Source organism: Silurus meridionalis, chromosome 2, assembly GCF_014805685.1.
Source record: "Silurus meridionalis isolate SWU-2019-XX chromosome 2, ASM1480568v1, whole genome shotgun sequence".
In the NCBI taxonomy this organism is placed as follows: Eukaryota; Metazoa; Chordata; class Actinopteri; order Siluriformes; family Siluridae; genus Silurus; species Silurus meridionalis.
The window spans coordinates 6,522,594-6,540,359 of NC_060885.1; the positions used below are offsets into that span (position 1 = coordinate 6,522,594).

Sequence of the window (17,766 nt, forward strand, 5' to 3'; positions counted from 1 at the left end):
TTTATTAGTTCCCCAAACTAAAAGCATTTGTCAATTCTTCCTTCAAAACCCCCCATTTTGTCATATAATACTGCGGCCCAAATATTTTTGTGACGTATTCCAATGTATAAACAAAGATCATTCTTTACACATTGCTATAACCTCTAACAGTCCAGTTAAATCTTTATCCATCTGTAAACCAATAAATCAAAAACCAAAATTAGAATAATTAGTTATATTCCATGTGCTCCAATTCAACTCTCAACTCTATTTTGACAATCTGTAATGAACTGAGACTTTATTATATTGCACTTTGATCCATCATTTAAAGCTGCATTGGTGTTTCTTCATCCATCTACAAGATCATTCAAACTGAAAAGCTTCTAGTTGCATTGTAGAGACGAAGACGGAGAAGAAAAAGAAGAGAAAGAAAAAAAGAAGTAGAAGAAGACGGAGAAGAAAAAAGGACAAGAAGAAAAAAAGAAGAAGAAAAAAGAAGAAAAAAAAGGAGAAGAAAAAGAAGAAAAGAAAAAAAGAAGGAGAAGAAGAAAAAAGAAGGAGAAGAAGAAAAAAAGAAGGAGAAGAAGAAAAAAGAAGGAGAAGAAGTAAAAGAAGAGTAGAAGAATAATTAACACGTATTGCAGTTCTCATGTTCGGCCACTAGGCGCTTGAATAGCGCTATAAAACAAACCCTGGATGAAAATCTCTCTAGAAACGTAAGCAAATCAACTGAACATGAGATTGTATTTGTACAAGAGCAAAATTATTTGGTCACTTAAATTAAATATTTAATTTGAAATTGTTATATTATATTATATAAAAACAAAATAATACACCGCGTTTAATAAATGTGCGACTAAATTTGGAGTCAGTTATGCTGTAATAAATGTCTGTTTTTTTTAAATGAAGTTTATTTTAAAATGTACATTTCTTTCAGATTAAAAAAAAACAAACAAAAACAAAAAAGATATAAAGCATAAAGAAAATCTGAGGTTTATCTGGCGACGTAACGCACCTTAAAAATAAGGCCAACCAGAAAGCAGACAGTGAAGATGGGCGATTTGAATTAAAAATGGAACTCTGTGCAGGTATATACAGCAAAAGCCACTGATGGTGTCCATGTCTCCTTGGCCTAAGAAATGGGTTCGTTAGTAAAAGTTTTTATTACACACATGATAAAAGTTTATATAGTCTCTAACTTTTTGATGCTGAAATTACACATCCGGTTGTATGTACAACATTCACACAGTAACACTTGTGATAAGGCATTTAGTCTCAGGAAATGTGGAAATCCGTCTGAAATAAATTATCAAAGTGGCAATAAAATATATCAAAGGACCAGTCACGAAAGGAATGCAGGATCAATATACATCATCTGAAACGTCCTGACTGGCTTTTCTTTTCCCATAGAAGGCATCATATACAGCAAAAAAAAAAAATGATCACAGGCTGCTGAACTTGCAGTACAATAATGAGTGGATTGCAAGACCAAACTCATCGTGTGTAAGTAAAGAAATTAAAATATAAAAAGGAACTGCTCGGTTAATCATGTTGGTGAGTACCTGACTGCTGCTCTTTAGTTTTGTTACCTTTCACTGAAATAAAAACAGCGATCACAGTTCCTGCTTTCAGAGGGTGCAGACTTCTATCCTGCAGAGGCCACACCAAAGCCTTTACATCCCACACATTCAATACAGAGAACACTTTATTTATTATACATAACACTTTACACAGTCAGTTTAGCAGTCCTACTTGCAACTGTGATGCTCTTCTTCTTACTAGGTTGTTTTTTTGTTTTTTTTTTCCTTCCATGCCACTTAATAATCATGCTCTAGTGGGTAACACACAACACGCACCCACCCCAAAAAAAAGAAAAGAAACCAGGAGGTACCAAAGCTTCAGATTATCATGGAACTGGTAAATGTGAATGCTTCCTGCAAAAAAAAAAAAAAAAAAAAAAAAAACTTTTCTGTAACTCATCCATGGTAGTTGTGAGCCCAGGCTGAGAATATACACAAAAAAGTGCCGCAGCAACTGTCCACTTGATACAAATGAAAGGCTATTTGCTGCTCTTAGCATAGAATTCATAGGGCTCCAAATCAGTGATGTTGAGCAGTTCCTTCAGCCCCAAAACACAGTAGAGTAGAAATCATCATCTCTCAGCTTATAGACGGCGCTCTGGAAGCCCAGCTCTTCTCCACACAGCTGCTTTTCCCTCAGCCAGGTGGCTGTGTAAACCAGCTGATGTGGGAACTGAGCCAGCTTCTCTCTCACAGTATAATCTAGATGAATCATGGAGGCAGACAGAGGTGGGTCATCTACTCCTGCACCACACCTCATCTCCAGCCCAGAGAAGGGATCAGAGGGAAGGAATGGGGTCCAGGTTTCACTTGGGCCCTTTGGAAGGGGTGTCGTTCTCAGTGGACTGACGACCATCGCTCCAGGCCTCTCTTGTGCTTTTAAGGGCCTGAGTGCGCTCCTGATCCACCACCACGTAATCGACCCGCTCGTCTGACACCGCCATGCTTCCCCCGTTACTCTGCTTAGCAAGAAAGAGGGGACAGTCACACAATCAAAAACATTCAACACTGTACGTGAACGTTATTGAAAAAATGTAAAATAAAGTACCAAATTCTAAAAATGTGCTAAAAGAAATGTGAATATATTCATTAATAAATATCATACTATAAATAATAAATTCGAAATAATACAGCACTCTCCGTGCAGCACGCGGTCTAACGTAAAAACAGAGCGTATGGCAGATCTAACAGCATCGACGTTTGCTGAAAGTTCCAGCAATCAACTATCGATGCCGATTAATCGGTCGACCTCCAATATATATATATCCAATAGAGCATTTTTGGGATGTGGTGGAACGGGAGATTCGCATCATGGATGTGCAGCTGACAAATCTGCAGCAACTGCGTGATGCTATCATGTTAATATGGACCAAAATCTCTGAGGAATGTTTCCAGTACCTTGTTGAATCTATGCCACGAAGGATTAAGGCAGTTCTAAAGGAAAAAGGGGGTCCAACCCGGTACTAGTAAGGTGTACCTAATAAAGTGGCCGGCAAGAGTGTATGTATATGTGTGTGTGTGTGTGTGTGTGTGTGTGTGTGTGTGTGTGTGTGTGTGTGTGTGTGTGTATATATATATATATATATATATATATATATATATATATATATATATATATATAAATAATTTATTTGTTCCTGTAAAACTGCTATGTATTAACTTCCATTGTGCTGTACAAATAAAAGTGAATTGTACTGAATTTATGCTCACACCTTTCGAGTGGATTTGCCAGGGTCCAGATCCAAGTCCAGATACTCAACCTTGGTGTTCATTGGTGGTCCTAACTTCTGAAATGTCCCAAAAGGTGTCAGTTAGTCAATTCTCAACAGCATTTAACACAATCAGTGAAATTGCTTTCCAGAAACTGCAACTAAAGTAGGTGGAATGCTCAAGTTTAAATGTATATGCAACACAACACAAAGTTATTTTTTTCTTGTACTGAGTAAAGAAGGGTAAAGAATAAGATTATTTTAGCTCAAATTTTATTCAAGAGATGTCTGATAGCAAAACATTTATTTGTGAAGGAAAGTCAGGAATTGAGCTCCACAGACTATGTTCTAATGTTATAGCTCAGAAGGTCTGCACTGGTGCTCAGATGCTTCAGTTGAGATCATTGTAAGTCAATCTGGCTGAAAAGGGCATCTTTTATGGCATCAAATGGCATAAATGTTGCAAATGACAGTAGAAGCTTTGTATATAAATGTTAAATAAACCCAATCGCAGAAACCTTCACAACCGCAAATCAACAACTAAGCATTTTTTTTTCAACTTTCATTCAATTCATTTAATCCGTTTCATGGTCACAGTTGTTTCCAGTAAATAAAAAACAGGAATAAACCCTGAATGGAATTTAAGTCCATCGCAGCTATTCATCCTTTTATTATTGGCCTTGAATTATACGCTCCTTATGGTTGAGCTGTTTCTATAGAAACGAAGATGAATTAAAAAAAACTCTAATGTTTTCAGCGCTGGAATGAGGTGGTGTATTTGCGTATTAAAAACGAACAGCCTGCCTGGGACTAAAAATAAGTGAGTTTTGATTTCGTTCTTTTTCTCAGTACAGGAAAAAATCAATTTCAACATTGTTCTTTAATAAAGTAAATAAAAAAAAAGTAAAAGTACAGTAAAAGAAAAGATTGCTTTAAAGGAATTCTCCAATGAATCTATTAAAGCATCTATTAATGCGTCTATGATGAATATGGACTAAGAACTAGAAGACAGTGAACATGTAGGTGAGGCTTCATCTATGAAATAAACTTAAAACAAGCATTACCTCTTCATTTTAAGATTGTGTGCTAACATTCACAAGTGTGACAAAGAAATTAAAACATATCCGAATCTATAATCTCTATCCACCTTGCTCACCTCCTCAAGGTGCTCTAGACCCACCACCTCCCTCTTAACCGGGGTGATGGGCACCGTGCAGTAGAAGGACTCCTCTCTACAGAGTGGAGGAAGAGTGAAGAGAAGACAGGAGCAGCAAAAAGATGGTAGGGAATTTGGGGGAAGAGAATGACAAAAAAAACTTGAGGGGAGACTGGAAGAAAAGGGGAACATGATGACAGGCCATATAGAACGACAGAATGAAAAAAATGACAAGCTGTCAAAAAGAATTAAACAAATTAGCTGCAAAAACGAAGAGAAAAAGACAAACACACTCAACTAAGCAAAAACAGGTCTAAGCAAACAAATTAGCAAAAACATGCAACAGGAAAGGTTATGAGAAATCAAAGCCTCTGGTGGAGCAGAAGGGTGAGAATGGGAATCGTACAGTACAAAGAGAACTGAAGGAATGAAGGCATGATCAGAAGATTAGAAGAACAATAAGAGGAGTCCTTCTTCCCTGGTCACTGACTACCTGAGTGTAGAATAACCTGATAGATAGGAAGTGATTCTTCTGCAACGCCTAATAAGCAGTAATTTGATTATTATATTATTTTAATGGTCGAGGAGGTGGGAGGAAGCGGGTGGGGGAGGTGGCATTTTCTGAACTCTCACTGTCATACAGCACCAGTGAATAATCGTTAAATTTATTGTGTATGCATGTAAAATTCTCGAGAAAAAAAAGGTTTGAGGTGAAAGTTTTTTTTGTGGTGCTGTGGTTACATACTGGTTCATCTCCAGGCATATTAGGATACTGCATGGGGACATAATTCTCATCACCCTCCTCGGAGTCGGTGCTGGAGGCAGTGCTATGCACCGAAGGTGGTCTGGGAACCGTGTGGAACCTGGAGGGGCTGAGGACCACAACAACCTTTACACTGCTGCTTTCATTTTGGTGCACACAAACAGGTGTAGTGACAAACACACTTTCGCACACAAACACACACACAATTCATTCACATTCCCACATTAAAAAAACGTTCAGGATACATTAATCTGTTTGGGTGACCATGTCCCACTTTACGCTCAGCAGTTTTTAAATAAAAGCAGGCAGAGAGACAGAATAAGAAGCACGATTTTCCACAATTACTCACTTGTGAGTGCGGGGAAATGAGTGTGAAACGATCCACAAAGTGATTAGGTTCTATCATGAGTTTGGACAACGTTACTATACTAAGTGATGAGTGTTAGTTATTGTGCCATGCAGGACCCTGCTGTTCGGGGTTCACCAGCAGCCGGCTCGGCTCACAGGTAACCGGCTGATGCTGAAACCGTGGACTTTCTACCCATAGCAGTGTACTTACTCCCGCGTGAAGGACTTGGTGATGGGCGAGCGCACTGGTGTAATAAACTCCTCACACTCAGGGAGTGGTTTGATGTCCAAAGGGGCAGGCTTGGCTAGAACACAGGCAGCAAATTCATGTTACACTCAAAAATTGTACTAGGCAAACAATACTTATATATGGGTTACAATAAATCTTATTATATAAATAAGTTTAAATCAATCTATATAATCAATTTATATTGGATTATTAAAATTGTTTTTAATAATTGATGAATTATTTGAAACCATGTTTATTCTTATATCATAACAGTGTTCACAGTATTTAATAGAGGTCGACCGATTCATCAGTTTTGCAGATTGATCATCACTGATAGTTGATTGCTGAAACTATCGACTACAAGCAAAAATCCATACCAATCCAGCTTCTGTTCCCGCTGTCAGTATTAGCGGCCTCTAGAGGTAAATCACAGTCACTACATGCAGTGTGTTTTTACAGAGACTGCACGGAGAGTGCAAGATGCACAGGGAGCCCTATATTATATTCATTATTTAATAATTACATAATTACATTTGATAATGAATATATTAAAATTCCTTTCATTGAGCACATTTTCATGACCTAGTACTGTGTTTTTTATCCAGTATTCATTTATCGGTTGATTAATTGGTTATCGGCATGTACTATTCAATACAATACAGTACAAATACAGTACAATTCTAGCTATCGGTAAAATCCACTCTCGGTCGACCTCTAGTACTTAACAATAGAATTTTTTTCTATTTTGTTTCACAGCACGGCAATAGATGAATGTGTATGTATATATATAATGTATTATAAAGTGCAATAGGCATTATTGTGATATAGTATTACTGTAAATAGCTACCATACACAATAAACTCAATCAAATGATCTGTTATACAGTTTAGAAAAATTAACAAGGTATTGCAGAGTGCTTATTGTGTTTTTTCAAACATTAAATCAATATAATTTTGTCAAATGGCCCATCCCTACTGGATGCAATTTATCTTGGGCTTGCTGTTTCAATTAATCATCCAAAAATATTGCAGTTAGTTGATTTTGCAGGCAGTCAAAAACGCAACAATCATCATGCTGTAAAGTGAAAGTGTGTTTAATTTTCTGCTTGAACTCGATGCACAAAACTGAGACAACAAACTGAGAATGTGCTCTTTATGATTAATTACACTTCTGGTGCACACACTAGCGTGAAACAACGCACTGCTGCTGATGAATGGGGTTCATTTCCATGAAACTCCATTTTTAAGTATTTTAACCAATCTAAACAGATTCAAAACTGAACTCTAGTCAAGAGTGAGTTAAGTGTGGCAGATGTCAGATGTCCTACTCAACAGTGCCATGTGACTCATTGTCGCCTGTAGAGGGAGCTGTTGGCTGGAGAACAAGCTTGAACCAGACGGACTTTGTACAATAAACGGAGTATTTCGCAAAAGGAATGATTTATATTCATCATCAGCTTAACAACCATTTAAATGCAGTTTTAGGATTAAAAGTTATGACCAGTTAAACCAGTACAAAATCTTGATAACTGAAAAATGCAGAAAGACTACATATCACTTTCAAATCATTAAACAATATCATCCAACTGAAAAGTGAATCCTTAAAAAAGAAAAACAAAAAAGAAAAACTCAGCAGCAGAACACATCATATCCCCAAACAATTTCACAGCATTCGCTCTTATTTACAACCAGTACCACTAAGATGAGAATCACACAATCTGGCAAACGTAATGGAGCCCACTTTTCCCATGGCTAAAGAGCATTGTTTAAAAGCTACACCATCTGCTGCCAACATACAAAGATACAGATAGAAATACTTATCGCCATTTCAAAGGTGTTAGCTGAGCTCACTGGGAACTTGACACTTACTTTAACACACAGTCATGTTAACATCAACAACCTCACAAACATGCTCCGAGGCACCTTTATTACAGATGATCCTAGGGTTATCGTATATGTAATTTGTGTAGTCGGTGATTACATAATGATACAGCATACAGCAGCTTGCACGTGTATTCACCCCTGTGAACTTTTTTGATTGACCTTTTCTTTTCTCAAGCACATGCTTCAGTAAAAGTAAAGTTGCAATTGAATTGTCTTAAATCGTATCCGTTTTTTGTTTGTTTTTATTGGTTTTACATGCCATGCCAGCATTGATGGCTATTTCCATGGCAGGAACAAGCAGATGCTTGAGAGTTCAGTAGTTATATGGAGTCCTTCAGTTTAATGTGCCGTAAGTATTTTTCTTTGTAGATACATTTTGGAAGATTCCAACATATTTGCTTTCTGAGTAGAAAAGCTGTATTTTGTTTTTAAGTGTATTGAGGTCCATTAATATGTGTATTTATGGTCATGTTTGTTTTTTACAGTGATGACATTTTGGGGTTATTCTACATTTAGCAGGAAACCATGTGCGAGTCTGGAGTATCAATACAGTGTTTTGTATACATATATACACTATATTGCCAAAAGTATTGGGTCACCTGGTCATAAGTACGGTATGTGATTTTTGAGCATTGCATTTCACATTTAGTCCCAATTTGCTCTTATAATTCCCTCCACTCTTCTGGAAAGATGTTCCACTAGATTTTAGAGTGTGCTTATGGATATGTGTGTTCATCAGCCACAAGGGTGTTACGAAAGGCAGGTACTGATGTAGGTGAGGAGGCCTGGGGTGCAGTCAGTGTTCACATTCATCCCAAAGGTGTTCAGTAGGGATGAGACCAGAGCTCTATAGCAGGCCACTCAAGATCTTCCTCTCCGAAGCATGTAAAGCAGATCTTCAAGGAGCTCACTTTGTGCACAGGGGCATTACCATGCTGGAACAGGTTTGGGTTTCCAAGTTCAAATGAATGCAATATTTTATTATAGTGCAACTAAACACGTCCTGTACAAATGAGTGCCTCCAGCTTTGTGGTAACAGTTTGGAAAAGAACCACGTGTAGCAGGAAAGGTCAGGTGACCCAATACTTTTAGCAATAGAGTGTACATGATCTGATCGTGTCTGGAATTCAAAATGGTAGTTGAGTTGATTTTATGTAGCTTGTTATCTGTGCACTGGTCTTATTTCATAACATTTCTCATGGTCTTTAAGGTGCAGTTTTGTCCATGTATGTTCTCTTACAAGATGTGGAGCCTTTCAGGAACAAGTCTACATTGTGTGACTTCTAATGCCAGCTTGTTGCCCCGGGTCAGTAACGAGGGTTAATACAATTGCAACTTATTAGTATTTCTACACTATTTACTATATTGATCTGTCCCCTAAACTAAACTTTAAATTCCAGATTGTAAGGTGAAAGGTGAAAAAGCTCCAAAGGGTGAATACTTAGGCAAGATATTATACAGTCTAGTTGATGTATTAGTATTTGTGAGTGTTATTGTAATTATTAGTATTTTTTTTCACTTCCACTGCTTTTTAACTTGTCTATGAGTATGTTTATATGGCACTTGGAAAAGAAAAAAACATATATTCAACATGTATAATCTATAAACTCAACATTACATTGCCTCTTCTGATGCTAAAACCCTTGGCTAGATTAAGTGTTGAGAAAGGGTCAGAGGACAGACAGACAAGAAAAAAAAACAAGGGAATGTAAACACAGTGGCGTCTGTGTGGGTACCTACCCTTACGACGTCTTGAGAAATCGCCTATGGTTTGAGAGTCGGTTCGCTCAAGACCGACAGGCCGATTAGCTCTGATTATTTTAGGACTCTGACCTGATTGGTAAAAGAAAACTTGTTTTTGTTACATGTCTCTCTTGCAATATGGAACTGTATCTGTACTTTTATTTTTAAACCTCGCCCCCATGCAGTGTAGCAAAAGCATGGCCACCTCCTCGTCTTCCTCCACTCTTCTACACTTTCTTGCACTTACGCTGCACAGATATGTATCACACTGCTGCCATGGCAACAACTCATCATGCACTTGAAGCATGCAACAGGCAGGGCATCCCCTGAAGCTAGGGGCATAACACAGCATGCACAGAGTTACACACGCTCTGCGAGTACAACGTCGTGGGCTCGGACGCACAGCAGCATTTAAGAATGTTCAACGCCCACTCGTGGTCATGCCCCGATACACAGTACAGAATAGCAACAGTGAAAGCTACGGCAATCGACACGGCAAGAGCAGGAGGAAAAGAGACACAAATCTACCACAGGACTACAGAACCGGTAAAGAACTACACACACACACCCGAAGAAAGACAAAGAACTTTAGCTACACACTGGACATCTAATACAAGACAGTAGGAGGAACATTTCACAGAGACAGATGAGAAACAGAAGAATAAAAAGGTAGATGTAAAAGTAAAAGATGTTCTAAATTGCCGGGCATACACTGTACATTAAACGACTGCATTTAAAACAGTATTTGGGGACTGCACAATCGACTGCCTGATACATCTACAAATGAATTTCTTCGATGATTGTATACACCTGCAATCTGAGCAAATTTGCACATAATTTTTTTTGCATTAACTAAAATTGTGGTGTAAAAGGTATATTTTCCATTATTCTGATTAGTGGAATGATTAAAAATATCAGGACATCTGAAGCAAAACAACTTATACAACGGACACTATGCACACATGTTGAAAAGTAGCTATGACTAGAAACACAGGCTTTGGTGAGATAGTGGTGGTTAAGTGGTTAAGACTATGAGTTACTTGTCATAAGATCAAAGATTCAAGCCCAACCCCAACAATGTGTCACTATTGGTCCCTTGAGCTAAGCCAATTCACCCTGTGTGTTTCATGGTACCATGGCTGACCCTGCACTCTGACCCGGGCTTCCTGACACTGTGGGAAATGTGACAAATACAATTTACTTTTGGGATTAATAAAGTATTTATTTCCTTTTGCGATTAACAAAAATGCTACAGTACTCAAAATAAGGTACCTATTTAGCACTTGGGCAGGATTTTGAAGATCACTGAAGAGGATGCTAGTCAAAACATGTTATGAATTATCTATGAAAAATGCTGAATGCAACTTTCAACTTACCTGATTATTGTTTATCAACTAACAATTTCATTTACACAAGCATAATGAAATTATAGTATATACCTAAAGCAACCTAAAAGTGAAGTGATTAAAAAATAGCTGAATAAAATAATAATAGAATAATGTTTTTGTAAAGATAACAGTTTTGGGAGATATAAACAAATTGGAGGATGTAGATGGGCAGAATCTAAATTAGACATTAGTGAACAGCTGGTTAATAGCCATGATGGTAGACCACCTTTACAATGTTTCCTGTCACGGACAGTCTTTTATATATTGTAATGTTTTTCACTTCTACTTCGATCAATTTGGAACCAAAAGGAGTATGACCACATACACATAAAGTGTACACATTTTTACAGTGTATGCCTGATATAAGAAGAGAAAATGAAACACCCAGATTCAAACTAGTGGAAGTTTAAAGATGAACAGCAACAGGACACACAGAAAGAAGGAGAAGTCTGTGATTATCCAATGAAAATGGCTTGTCTCTTCGAGCACAGCTCATCCAAGCTAACAAACACTGTGTATGCACCAAAAACATCAGATCCAATCTTCACTGAATCAGTAAGCAATGTGGCAAAGCAGACGAGAGAGAGAGAGAGAGAGAGAGAGAGAGAGAGAGAGAGAGAGAGAGAGAGATCTGTAATGTGAGTGTCACTGTGCTTGGCCCATGATTACACCAAGATAAATTAAATTTAATCAGCGTCTCTGTAAAATATGTACCAGAACAGGACTGCATAAAACAAGTGGATTATTTTCTGCAGCTATTTTTTTTTATTTTTATAAAATACATCCTATTGATTGATAGCAGGCTGTTCCAAGCCTAGGCATCAAAGACGCCTTTGAGAAAGAGACAATGGGGACAGAGGTGACCGCTCCAGGCTAACAGCACGGTCAGGCTGCCTCATACCCAGAGATCTGAGACACAGCACAATAGCACTCTTTCATTAGTCAGGTCGGATGCTAAGAGCTAACAAAGGCAAGAGCCACTGCAACACGAGCAGGATGGGAACGCTGCACTGGCTGAAAGCTTTCTTTCTCTAGTGCAGGTGTCCTGGGTTAAACTGTGGAGAGATACTAGAGATTTGAGCTAGTGCTACGTTTAGGGACTGAAAATGTAGCACCAAGTAGCATTAGTAAATAATTACTGACGATCTACAACAAAAAGACAGGTTTATAAACATGGGCCAGCACTTTAGAATACAGTGGAACCCACTTATCTCGACCTCGGTTAACTCGACAACCCTATTAAGTTGACGTTTTTGAAGTGGAACCGCCAAATTCTCGCTTTGTCTAAGCATTTTTTATCGGTTATGTCGCCGAACCCTAATATCTCGAGCACAAGGGGGGGAAATTTGCCATTTAACGTCAGTTATGTCGATCGGCGCTGTGCAGCTGCAGAAGAACTCGCGAAAGTGGCGGAAAAATCAAGCCTTACAGATGCTACAGGTGTTGTATTGTATACTGGTGAATCTCTGCTGTTAGTTAGTGCACATATGCCTTTTGTTGTTAAATGTTATGCGATGAACGGGAGGCGAAAGCCGCGCTTGGTAGGAGCGCAGCGCGGAACGTGGGAAATCCGCGATGCGCTTTGGGAAGAAAAGCGCAGCCGTTGAGAGAGTGCCGGTGGGAAGGCACGTACCGGGATACGCATGAGCGAGAACAACGACCGCCGTGAACCAACATATACCAACAATAACGGACAGTGAGAGTGTGGAAGTTTAAATAGGAGCTGGTGATGATGCTAAACGAGCACCATATGTGCGCGATTGAAGCCGGGAGCTTCAGAGAAAGCGGCCGAGGAAGTACCTGCCACGCCGAAGGGGGCGTGGCAGGTGGATTCCTGACAGTTAACATGTACTGTATGTACATTTTTATAGCATGCCTTCATCAAACAAATCGCAGCAACGCTGTTGTGTAAAAAACCCCTCCAAAAACACGTGCATGCACATTCTTATTTATTAACGCACATCATGTACATAAATAAATTTCAAGCACGTTAATATATTGCCACCATATTGATTTTCGTTTATCTCGATTATCGGTTATCTCGATGCTTTTTGGCGACCCCCTAGGACATCGACATAACCGGGTTCCACTGTATTTGTAAAAAAAAAATAAAAATACAATGAGCATGAGATTTCCAAGAGCAGTGAAGATGAATGGATGCAAGAAATTTTTAAGAAATTAGCCAATTTCACAGCATAGACACACACGCACATCTAAAGCCAGCCCCCTTATACAGTACAGGTATACACATTTTCTTTACCTTTGCGATCCGGTTTAAGGTTTCGGTCAACAGGTGGCGGTTGGCAGTCGGTGATTAGCATCGGTCTTCGTGGAGGTGTTTTAGGACTTGATCTGAAACCCATGTGGGCTGGAGGAGGCACCTGCTTCCCCAAGGAAGAATGTTCCACAGTGCCTGGGGTCATAGGAACATAGTTGGGCTCCTGGATAAGCTCAGAAAGGCTACCTGAAAGCTGATGTGACGGAGAATTTGCACTCATAGGAACATAGTTTTCATCCATCTCCTCAGTGGAAGTGTTGCCTACAGGCAGCATACCTTTGCTTTTCTGTAGGAGGAAAAGGAAAAATAAGTGACAATTTTCTATTGCTTTATCCAGGTAAAAAAATCCCAGTGTAAAAAAAAATAATAATTCAATCATGGGTGTCAATCATGAACCATACAATTATTTTAAGCATCTTAAGCATCTTCTGCTTATAAACAATTTTTCTTATAAATTGATTACAATCACATAGTTTTAATGCTTACAAAGTAGTTGCTGAAGGGTTCGTTGAACTCAAAAGAACAGTTTCTGTCTGAAGGGAAAGACCTTGGTATATCATAACAGTCTTGTGATCCATAATCTGCAAAAAAAAATAAAAATTTTAATAAACAAATAAATTGTGTGCATTTGTATTAGAAACCAATAAAAATAGAGATGCTGAACTTTGGGATAAACATGACATTTGAATCGTCCTTTCTGTGGTGGGTCGAGAAAAATCACTCACAGGCAAAAAAAAAATAAATTATGGTCGAAACTGTGAATTTTTTTCCACAGCATTCACTGATGTTCACTTACTTTTTAGTCTCATTTTTTTACCTGCACTGATAATGTTGTGTAAGTAACCAATCTTTCTAAATATATCCAAAGCCTTGGCAACTATATACCATGTCCACAATGAGTTGTTGGATTCTTCAGCTGGAATAAAACTCTTAAAAGTAGCCAGACTGCATAATCTTTTTCCCACTATTTTACTAATGGTTCTTGTAAAATAGAGCCATAATTTGATCGCTTTGTTGTCAGAGATTTTGAATGACTACCTTTGCGCAGACGTGAGGAATCCACAGGGCCAATGGTGTTGCTCCGTAGAGTTTTGCTTCCACCCGGCCCTGAAGGCACACAGTAGTTTGAGTCGGTCTCCGACACTGACCTAGGTACAACATAAGTGTCTGTGGGCGAGCGATCAGCCGCCGGTCCCGCTGAGGGTTTGGGCGGCCGAGGAGGTGGCACTACGTCTGACGCTGAAGCCTCCGCTCCCCCAGCCGTGCGGGGCACCTGGTAGGTGCAGTTGCTGCCAGGTGTGGGTGGAATATCATAGCTGATGGACATGTTCCTGAGATGAGCCTCAAGCGAAGGTTTTCGTGCGGGCGTGTTAAATACGTAGACGTCAGTGTCGGAGTCGTTGGCGCCTGACGAGGACGCACTTTTGGGTAGCAGCACCGTGTCCTGAGACCGGCTCCGGGGAAGTTGGTATATAGCCTGCGCCTCCATCGACACGCTGGCCCCCCGCGCTGGAGGCGAGTCATACAGCAGGGCATGCTGAGAAGAGAAGAAGCCGTTGACCGATGCATGCTTGGTTGTGGAGGTTGAGGAAGTGGGCGTGCGGTGAGATGGGAGGTTGTCGTTGCAGTCCGGCTCCGAGGAGGTAGACTTGGAGCAGTCATGTCTGTAGAGGAGAGAACAGGATTGGGGGGTTTACTTCAGCTGCTTTGCAAAGACAAACTAGGGGCTAGAATTAACATCCAGGTTAAAAACACAGTGCTAATCGCAATCACCACCAAGTGTTCTTATTGAAGTTATAACACATCAAGTAATGTTTTAGTCTGGAATTCCTAACTGGCTCGTACTGGCAAAGTTAGTAATTTATAATGCATACAGGTGCCTGCTTGAGTATCTAACGTTTTTTTTTTTACTTTACTGTATTTATACATCTATAACATTTGCCTGTGCATGTTTAAGAATGAAACAAGTCAACCAGATATATGAGATGGGATTTTGGAAGACTATTAAAAACCAAACTTTTTGTTTGTTTTGTTTTAGTTATCTCTCATAGCTACTCTCCTGAGGTACCAGTGATCCTGTCCCTTTTGCATTCTGAAACTGTCTGATCCATCCAGAAGTCTTCATCTCTGGATGTAGTTCTTTTCAATTGAAGACCACCCAGTACAGCTAAGGATGGTTCCCCATGAACAGTCTAAAGATCCATGGGGTTAATGTGGAGTTTTAAACTAAAGAACCAGGAAGGTCCTCACCAATGAAGGAACTGGAATGAATGTGCATTCTGTGTCACCCAGATGAGGATGGACTCCCTTGAGTATGGTTCCTCTTAAAGTTTCATGCTCTTTTCATCTCTAGGAGTTTTTCTTGCCACCATCACCACAGACTTGCTCATTAGGGATAAACGTAGGGATACGCTTAGAGACTCATTTATAAATGTAAAAGTTATATTTGTTATCTATTTATTTCTGTGAAATTGCTTTGGGTCAATGTCCACTGTTAAAAGTGAACTGAACTGAATTAAATATTGTAACTTTGTAAACCAAGATATGACTAAACAGGATGTATATATTTGATCTATGCCATTTTCTCAAATGTATTCTTGTTGAGGTAGCAAGATGGTGGTATTTCAAACATTATTTTTAATATAATTTTACTAAATGTGCACTGCACCATACAAGTGACCTGAGTGTAAAATTGTGTACTGGTTAAAAAGTGTCACTGGTTAAAGGTTAATCAGTCCATGCACAAAAAATGTCTGTCTTCAAACATCACACTTTGTTTGATCACTTTGTTATCCATCGCACCACAAACAAACACCAATGCTGTGCACTCACAGACTGTCAGGAAGAACAGTCCTGCTCTCACACTCCTCCAAGAGCAGGTATTCCTGCACTAGCCCGCTTTGGGATAGAGCCACATTAGCACTACTGCATGTACAAAACACACACAGAGCAGTGGAAGGGGTCAAGAATGATCTTCGACAGTTGCAGATATCCTTAGATGACACAACACACTTTTGTATACATATTAACATTACAACACAAGCTTAGGTAACTGATTAGTGATGCTGAATGATATCCCAGTTCTAAAATCAATCAAGGATAGTTAAGTAACATCCCTCTGCTTTTGCACTCACTAAGCACACAAGAAAATGCCATTTGGATCCACCCTTGTGTCAATGTAATACTACTAAACATAAGCTAACTTGGTTAAACAGCCAGCTAACCGCTAGTTAGCATGCTTACATGTGTCATGTTTAGACACAAATGAGATTTCAGTATCTGAATGTGATTTGGTGTTTCCAAGTTTCCTAATGTTTTCACAGCAACAACCAATGACCAACCAATCAGAGGACGGAAAAATGCTGATGCTATTCTGGGCCAGCTAGATGGCCCTGTGAGGCGAATACGAAATCTGATTGGTTAAAAAAAACATCTTATATTGTCTATGGCCAAAGAGCCAGCAGTACTGACTTTGAAGGCCCTGGGCAGATTAGATTGACATGGCAGCACATAGAGGCTGAAATCTGATTGGACAAAAAAATCTAACATCCACATACAAGTACTGGAAGCAGTGCAGCCAAGAGAAACGCTACGAAATTAGGAGAATAAACTGTTGGGAATAAATTAATACAATTTCATGAAACAAATATTAGAATTTAGGTTGTAAATGTAGGTCAGTGCTTCTGATAGTGTTTAGGCCAGCAGAGGAGGCTTTGCTGGTCCTGACCGCCTGCCACTGTTAATTTTACAATAAGACAGCTAAACTACTTGTGGGTTCTCGTTTACATTGAAGCAGGGGCTCCCAAACACCAAGACACAGACCATGGATCATTTAGTCACGATCCACACAAAAAAATAATAAAACCATTTACATTTTTCTTTTATTTCCATTTCATTTACGTTTGTGGTCTGTAACAGCTCTAGCTCATTTAGGCAAAGCTTTGCTTTTGTTTGTTTTACTTTACTTGAATCTGGAACATGATAGATTTGGGTTCAATTCATGACTGGATTTTCAACAGCGTGTCTCCGCATTTTAAGATCATCCATCATTGGCATCCTTCAAACAGATTTAAAATCACTTATAAATGTCCGTATCCATAAGCAAAAAGTCTTTTCCAGGGGTTTAAAAGTCAAGCTTGTTCTCGTAAGAGCCAGCTTCCTCTAATTACTTCCTCGAAAACTAAAAGCCGACTGGATCTTTTATGCATTCTTTCATATTAGCCAACAATTTATAACCTTTAGCTATCCATCCATCTAGCTATAAATTCTACCCATTAGAACCATCAGTGCATTCACAGCTTCTAATTCATCCTTCCTCTTCTTACCTGCTAGGCTCGGGTTTCTTGCTCTCACAGTGGCGTAGCAGCAGGTAGTCCTGTGTGTCATCCAGACTGGAGGAGGAGTCCAGATGTCCAACATTGACTGGCTGATACGGAGGGGGCACGCAGGGCAGTGCAGAGGATCCCATCATCCCAGATCGAGGAGGTACATCCACCACCAAACCTCCAGCCATTGGAACCTGCTGAGACGCCTTTGCTGAGTCTACAAAGGCACAGAAAACCAAAAACAAACACTTTTGATGACTTTTTAATGACTTTAAACATGCTATTAGAGTATTTGCAAAACCACCAATTAAACTTAAACAATAGGATCATCATCTTAAAGGGGTTACTTTATTCAGATAAACATGAGCCACTGGATCGTAGACTG

At 39.2% G+C, this 17,766-nt stretch overlaps 1 protein-coding gene across 10 annotated transcripts in view; it reads right to left on the bottom strand.

The window, feature by feature from the left end:
* Window positions 1-1,123: 1,123 nt before the first annotated feature.
* Window positions 1,124-17,766, bottom strand: part of gab1 (GRB2-associated binding protein 1) — a 68,713-nt gene continuing 52,070 nt past the window's right edge. For 6 of the 10 annotated variants that reach the window (XM_046864808.1, XM_046864815.1, XM_046864851.1 and 3 more), the window contains 9 exons: window positions 17,382-17,598; window positions 14,095-14,720; window positions 13,543-13,637; window positions 13,039-13,342; window positions 9,388-9,480; window positions 5,747-5,840; window positions 5,170-5,296; window positions 3,272-3,346; window positions 1,124-2,518 (listed from right to left, as the gene is read on the bottom strand). In XM_046864808.1, coding sequence (XP_046720764.1) covers window positions 2,366-2,518; window positions 3,272-3,346; window positions 5,170-5,296; window positions 5,747-5,840; window positions 9,388-9,480; window positions 13,039-13,342; window positions 13,543-13,637; window positions 14,095-14,720; window positions 17,382-17,598 — 1,784 coding nt within the window. In that variant the 3' untranslated portion in view covers window positions 1,124-2,365. Of the gene's footprint in view, window positions 2,519-3,271; window positions 3,347-4,424; window positions 4,501-5,169; window positions 5,297-5,746; window positions 5,841-9,387; window positions 9,481-13,038; window positions 13,343-13,542; window positions 13,638-14,094; window positions 14,721-15,888; window positions 15,982-17,381; window positions 17,599-17,766 lie in introns of those variants that run through there. The other 4 variants (XM_046864831.1, XM_046864877.1, XM_046864867.1 and 1 more) reach the window with 3 other exon arrangements.